The sequence below is a fragment of the Lytechinus pictus genome, chromosome 12 (genome assembly GCF_037042905.1).
Source record: "Lytechinus pictus isolate F3 Inbred chromosome 12, Lp3.0, whole genome shotgun sequence".
NCBI classification, from domain to species: domain Eukaryota; kingdom Metazoa; phylum Echinodermata; class Echinoidea; order Temnopleuroida; family Toxopneustidae; genus Lytechinus; species Lytechinus pictus.
Window position 1 is genome coordinate 5,557,767 of NC_087256.1, and position 7,178 is coordinate 5,564,944.

Below are 7,178 nucleotides of genomic sequence, written 5' to 3' on the forward strand. Positions count from 1 at the left end.
TACAAGTCTTTGTTGGTCCTTTTATTTTATGTCGGCTACAACTGTTACATAATCATACAATGTTGGTTCTTGTGCGAGTGCAGTATTATTGTGTGTGTTCTTGTGAATGTGGTGTGTGTGTGTATGGGCCATAATGGGGGTGGGTGCGGGCTGTAATCACTATTAAGTTACGTGATCATTATATTCTAGTTTTATGTATATGTTTTTGTTTGTGTTTGATTTTTCATATTTGTTATTTTCAAAGGGATTTATTTTCCTACAGGAAAGAACATAGTTGACCCAATGTAACCACAAAGCTATTAAAGGGGTACTCCGGGTTGAAAATATTTATATTTTAATAAAATAGAGTAAATTCACAAAGCGAAATGCTGAAAATTTCATCAAAATCTGATATCAAATAACGAAGTTATTGAATTTTAAAGTTGCGCAATAACAGTAATATGCACATAGACATGAATATTATTTAGGTGGGCTGATGATGTCATATTCCCACTTCCCTTTTTCTTATGTTATTACATGAAATCATAATTGCTTCATTTTTTCATACATGTGTGAATGGTATGTCTCCTTTATAAAGAAATAAGTTGCAGCAATGAATATCTAATGCACCAAATCAGTTGTCAATAAAATCTTTTCAGTTCTTGGATGAAAAAATTGAATAAACCTTATTTTATATTATAAAATACCAAAGAACAAGTGGGGATATGACATCATCAGTTTGCTCATTGAATATTCATGAAGACATGCCTTGAACTGTTTCATCGGAATAATGCAAATATTTAAAATGCTATAACTTTGTTATTCCTTGTCCGATTTTGATTACATTTTCAATGTTTTTTTGTATAATTTTTCTTTTCAAATCTTATGATTTTTTTGCCCGGAGTACCCCTTTAACATCCTCCGATTCATCATAATTACTTTGTCAATTCACGGAATTTGAACACAGTGACTTAGTGTTCACTCTGTGTCACAACGTCCTTTCTCGTAAGAAATCCATTTGAAAAAATGGAAAGAATATTAGAGAAGGTAAAAAAAGGGTATCTTGACGTGCGGATATGATGTAGGGAGGGAAATCATCAAACATTCTATATGATGGAGTCAGAAGACGAGTACAAGGGGGGGGGGGGTTCAAAGCTAATACACTTCCCCTTATAAAAATGAGAGGTATATAATTATAGAGGGGGGGACAATATTTCAGAATCAAATCGCTTCCGTTTACTCATTTTATCTTAAGTACGATAAACTCTAAAGATTGAAATTATGGTATATTGTCTACAGCATCAATATACTTTCAATCAATTTCAAACTAAGTGCGTCTGTAATTTAAACGGGAGATTGAATCGCTTCGAATTAAAAAAGTGTATTACTTACAACAATCGTTACGCCCGATTGCCAATTTGATATAATGAATATCATAACAATTAAAACATAGTGTATTCAAGACTTCTGATTGTTCACTGTTTCATCTTACGATATATTAGAATGGCAATGAAAGTTAATATAAATAATTGAATGATGAGATCTAGACACGCATATTGTATTAAACTAAAGAACGATCCAGATCCGACGTTCCTCAGGTGTCCATCTCCATTCTGGAGGACATGTTTTACCCAGAATTCAACTCGTTTTCCAGCAGATTGCTGCTTCGACTTAAAGGTGCGTGACGCTCTCTGTGCATTCGTCTGGAAACTGTAAGAGAGGGAGAGAGAGAGAGAGAGAGAGAGAGGGGGGGGGGGTCAGAGAGCAGGCTTGTGTGAAATTGTCATTAACGGATCCGCTATGAGATTTGAAAAAATGAAATAAAATTCCCGTTGCCATTACGGAGGATTTATAATGTCATCTACTTGACGAGATCGAGATAAAGTGATTTGAAAAGTCGACTAGATAGCATAATAATCTTGACTTATCAAACTTGTAAATTCACATGACAACAGACCCGTCGGAACGAATTTGAAAGAGATACCGTATGATTTGAAATTCATGAACATGATGCGTATCTCGCTAAAGAATAATAATGCAAGAACAATTTCTTGGATATACTGTAATTGACCTGAAAAGGATCAACAAATTTTATGAACATGGTATCTTACTCAATTGATAATGCTCAATTGATATATTCCCCGAAACTGGGCATTTTGTTGTAATCGTTATCGTGAACATGAAACGTTTCTCTGAAACAAGCAAAATTTAACATAGTGGTAACACGAGTTGAAATGTGTAATATGTCCATGGATATATTGACCTAAAAAAGGGAAATTCTAATTAAGCACAATTTGTAATCATGAAGATGAAATATATCTCGGGAACATGTCTTCATTTTTGTGATATATTGATCTGAAAGGTATACATGTATTTTAGCACATTTTTTAATCGCGAACGTGAAGCATATAGGCGTACCCAGATCACGCGTTATGCGAGCGCATCGCGAACTGAAATATTTGATATATTAACCTCAAAGGGGACATTTTGTTTATAATTTCCTGGAATGCAAGCGCGAAGCGCGAGCCAATATACTAAAACTAGATATCTTAAGCACATTTCGTAATCCTGAACAGGATACATACATTTCCCTGTTTCCAGGCCACAACTCATTAATCAAAATACTGAGAAACCAAAGCATGGGCTAAAACAAAAGGTTTGTAGGAATACAATTAAACACTTTTATTGTTGCCATGAATACAAGGTACAATAAGGTATATAGCAGAGAGGGCAAGGATGGCTATTAATCTTAAAACAAAGCCATACAAAATTGTACTTTCAAAAAATAAATCGTGAGAAATAGTCCTCAATTTACAGTTCAGCCAGGAAATATGAAAAATAACACATGCTCTCTGATTAAATCACATCACCCCCATACACCGTCTCTTTTTTTCCTTCTGTTCTTTCGTTTTCGGATGTTTGTCTCTGCTTTCTTTCCTTTTTAAGTTATCCCCTCTACTTTATCCACCTTTCTCCCCCCTCTCTCTCTCCCTCTTTCTTTCTCCCTAATTTTACATTCTTTTAAACAATATTGTTTGTACGTTATTCAGTGGCTCCGTCGCGACGGGCCTGCATGGCGATATTATAGGTATCCCGCCATGTTTATTTTATTAAGTTTTATGTAGACTTGGCAACATGAATTATCTTACAATGCTGACCTATCAAGATATCATTTCAACATAAAGATATACAATGATATACATGTACACAGTTTGAGAAGTCAACTGTACATGAAATCGTATGTAGGGCCTAACCAGTTTTGTTTGTAAACATATTTTAATTTTATAAATGAGTCATGTTACCTTTTGTCAAGCGTGAGCTTCGCGACTGCATTGTAAACGTCATTTTCCGTCAAGGAATCGATATCCAGTATGATCCCCATGCCGATGTTCTTGATTTTGGCGCAGTTTTCATGGTGTTCAGAAGACATCAGAGGGATGCAAAGCACCGGTACTCCATGGTAAATCGCTTCCATTATACCACAACGCCCTCCCGTAGTGACGAGGGCAACAGTTTCGTTCAGACCTGAATGATAGCAAACCCAAGATTTTATTCAGAATAACGTTTTATACTTTTCTTCAATCAGTTATAATGTGTTAATCTCTCTTATATAAATGCATACTTTATCTGATAATCGTGGTTGATTTATTATATTTTTCTATAGAGATCAAGTTTTTTTCAAATGTGAAATCCAACTTCTAACGGCCATAATACAGAAATTTTAATAAACCAACATGGTTACCATGGTTACTACAACCATAGAGAAACTATTATCACTATTACCGTTTCATAACTAACACGGTATGTAACTCTATGTAAGTTTATGCAAGCATACCTTTTGTATTAAACAGAGATATGTTTTCTTTTCTGTAACGAATTGGACGTAACTTCTTCTTCTTCTTCCAAATTATGACTAAGGTATTTTAGAAAGCTACCACGGAATAGATGAAACATGAAATGCAATAAATGGGGGAATAATAGTAGAATGAGATCTTATGACGATAAAGAAAGACTTATGACAAAGTAAACTGTTACCGAGGAGATCATTCATGTCATTATTTTTTATCCATCCAGTGTAATGAATATTGTCGGTCGGTGATGTCTGAACTTCCGGTCTACCTTTCCGCCAGAGAATCTGAAAGGGCACTCTGGACAACCCTTCCACCATGGCCTCTTCAGTCGTTTCCTTCAGCTGACGAGCTAAGGTATTGATGGAAACGACAACGATGTTGCCTTTGGAGCGAGCACCAGCTATGGCCAGGCGAAGACTCTGTTGGGATGGAGGTAAATCAATGAAGCTGCTTGATTATTAAAAAAAAAAAAACGAGCGAGACTATGATATTCAAACATGATGATGGTGATAATGATGAAGATGATGTCATGATGATGATTAAGGTGGTGTTATGAGTGATGATAATGATCGAAGACGACGATGATAATGAACGAATTATGATCTTACCAATAAGGAAGTAGAAAGTATATTTTTAAGACTAAGATATTGCACACTGAATAGTCGATTAAGGGAGTTTCAGTATAAACTCTTGCATAATATTATATACACTAACCACCACCTTTTCCGTTTTGGTCTTGTTTCGACCAATTTATGCTCATTTTGTGAAAAGGAAGAAGAAACGTATGAACATCTATTTTATACTTGTGAATTTTCAAAATCACTTTGGGATCTGTGGGCAAGAAGTTTAAATTTTGAAATGAATAAATTTAGTTGGCAGGAAATTCTTTTCGGGAAGCAGGAGAAAAGTAAAGGTAAATATCAATTAATTAATCATGTTTTGATTTTAGTTAAATATCTTATTTACAAAAACCGAGAATTAAAAAAAATCTCCTTCATTGAATGAAATAAAAAATAGTATTAGGGGGGATCAAAGAGAAGAAAAGAATTTAGCAACAAAGAGGGGGACTCTTACAATCCATTTCTCTAAATGGGAAAACTTAATTATTATACCATTTATTGGAGCCCAGAGCCAGCTCTCCACCGGATAGGGGATGGGGGTGTTTTAGGGAGGGTCGGGAGGAGGGGGGTAGGGTCCAGGGCTGAGTTTGTTGTTGAGATTGATTTTATTTGAGTGAAGAGGCCGAGGCAATGGGTTTTTTATAAAAAAAAATATGCTGATGGCCTCAATTCGTTAAGTTTTATTAATGATTTATTTTTGTGTATTTGACACTGAAAAAAATTTCAATATGTTGAATTTATTGTAGAAGTTTATTCTTAATGCATATTATTATTATCAATGTTATTTATAATTATGTTTTAGAAGATGTCTGACATGATTGTGTTTTATTGTAACATTCAAGAAAAAAAAATGATGTTAAATTTATAAGTTGTCAAGGTATTTATCAATTTGTAAAGACATCAAACTTCTATTTGTTATATATATTTTATTTTGTATATGAATTGAAGTTGTCAATAAAAACTACTTAATACAAAAAAAAAATAATGAAGATGACGATCGATAATGATGATGACTTGAGTGTTGACGACGATGATGATTCAAGATTAAAGCCATCTTGGCTTTCACTAGCTATCCCGTCACGGTGTGGGGGGTGTGTTGGTACCTAACGAATGAATATCCCCATGGTTGCTACCATTAATGAGAGTCACCATATATGGCAAGTTTTATTGAAAGGTCCCCTCACCACCGATACCTCTTTTATCGATAATAATAAAACACAGCCTATTAAAAGGGCATTCTGTATTCCGTTCTTCATTCAATATTATTTTTTGCATCATATTACACTATATTTTGAGCAATAATTCTTGTTTTTCATCACACTACTGATCCTATAAATTTGATATATACAGTTTATTGGGATGTATATATTACAAGTTTAATAGATAGAATAAATAAACGGATGGATTCCTCATCGGATGTGGAAAACCTTTAAAGCACTTACTTGGTCAACAATTTGATGAGGTGGGTGGGAGGTGAGATCACCTAAAAAAACAAAGTTTGGTGGCAGAGTTAAAGGGTAATCAAGGACAAGGTCAGCATTCAGAAACCAAAGAGATGCATTAGCGTATGAAGACGAAAATTCAAAGATATTCCCTAGTTCAGAGATGCCATGTTTGTTGGCAATCTCGCTGTAGAAACTCCATAATCTATGATAGAATAGATGGATGCTCATCATCTCGGCAGTTGATTGGAGTCTCCCAAGGATAGATGTTTGGTCCATAATTGTTTGAGAAAATAGAGCATGGGGAAGAATAGTTGGAGACACGACTAAAAAATTGGCGATCGGAATTCCACCAAGAAGATGGGACAGGATTACGTGGCAAGGACCAAAGGACTCACTAATAATCATGTCAAGTTCAAGGCTCCTGAGATGAGCCATCGTGGTTTGGTTTGCCAGAAGTGCCTCACAGAGGATTCTCTGAGGCTTCAGAAGACCTAAGAGTTGCTGCATGCCAACTATCCTGTTTCCACTCATTGATAATATTTTGTCCTTCAAGGAATGGCACTCGTTTATCACACCCTCGGAATGAATGTCAACCCTGGAAAAACCACCAAGATCGCTGTCATCATCTACCTCATTCTGATCACCCGGTAGGGTTACAGTCATGAAGGTCACGTTATAGCCTTCTGACCTTAGTATCTCACCTAGTCTTAGACCAAGGTTGAAAAGACTTGTCTTTACACCGCAACCCTGAAACATTAGCAAAATGCGTCCGCCCTCGTCATTCTCCAAGTTCGAAGGCAGGACGAGGTCATGGGCACCACAGGTTGGGAAATTTATGAAAAGTTTCAGGGCGCACAGAACAAGAAATGTCCACTGGAAGATCATCGTGATTACAAGTCTACTTCTCATAATCACCAGACAGAAAAAAGTAAATCATACATACTGACACAGGATGATAAGAAGCAATGGCCTCTATCATGCACATTCCCGTTGTGCATTTCAACTCACAAACATTCTTGATGATACTAATTGATAACAGACACTTTGTACCAGCAAGAATATCATCGGAATGAAGCTTGGCATCAGAAATATGAGCACAAACTCAGTCATTGGAAATTCTTAGAGCACCAGCGTTCCACAAATGACCAGCAGAAATTCTTCACTTCCTTTTGTGTTAATGTGTCTCTTTTTCTCGAAAACAATCAATATGATTCCAAAACATCCCTTTCATGAGTAAGATGAAGATAATATTCTGCTTTATTTAAGCGGTTTATGCATCGGCG

General features: G+C 35.6%; 1 protein-coding gene across 2 annotated transcripts; it reads right to left on the reverse strand.

The window, feature by feature from the left end:
* LOC129273424 (2-hydroxyacylsphingosine 1-beta-galactosyltransferase-like) lies at positions 1-6,955 on the reverse strand. Of its 2 annotated transcripts, XR_010295310.1 has the most exons (5): positions 5,893-6,922; positions 4,015-4,249; positions 3,282-3,504; positions 710-1,689; positions 1-503 (listed from the first exon to the last, which is right to left on the reverse strand). XR_010295310.1 is itself a non-coding variant. In XM_054910451.2 (4 exons), exons 1-4 carry the CDS (start codon positions 6,802-6,804, stop codon positions 1,455-1,457), a joined length of 1,605 nt encoding a protein of 534 aa, XP_054766426.2. In that variant the 5' UTR covers positions 6,805-6,955; the 3' UTR covers positions 1-1,454. The 2 variants fall into 2 exon arrangements, 1 of the variants encoding a protein (XP_054766426.2); XM_054910451.2 differs by having other exon boundaries at positions 1-1,689; positions 5,893-6,955.
* Positions 6,956-7,178: the final 223 nt, after the last annotated feature.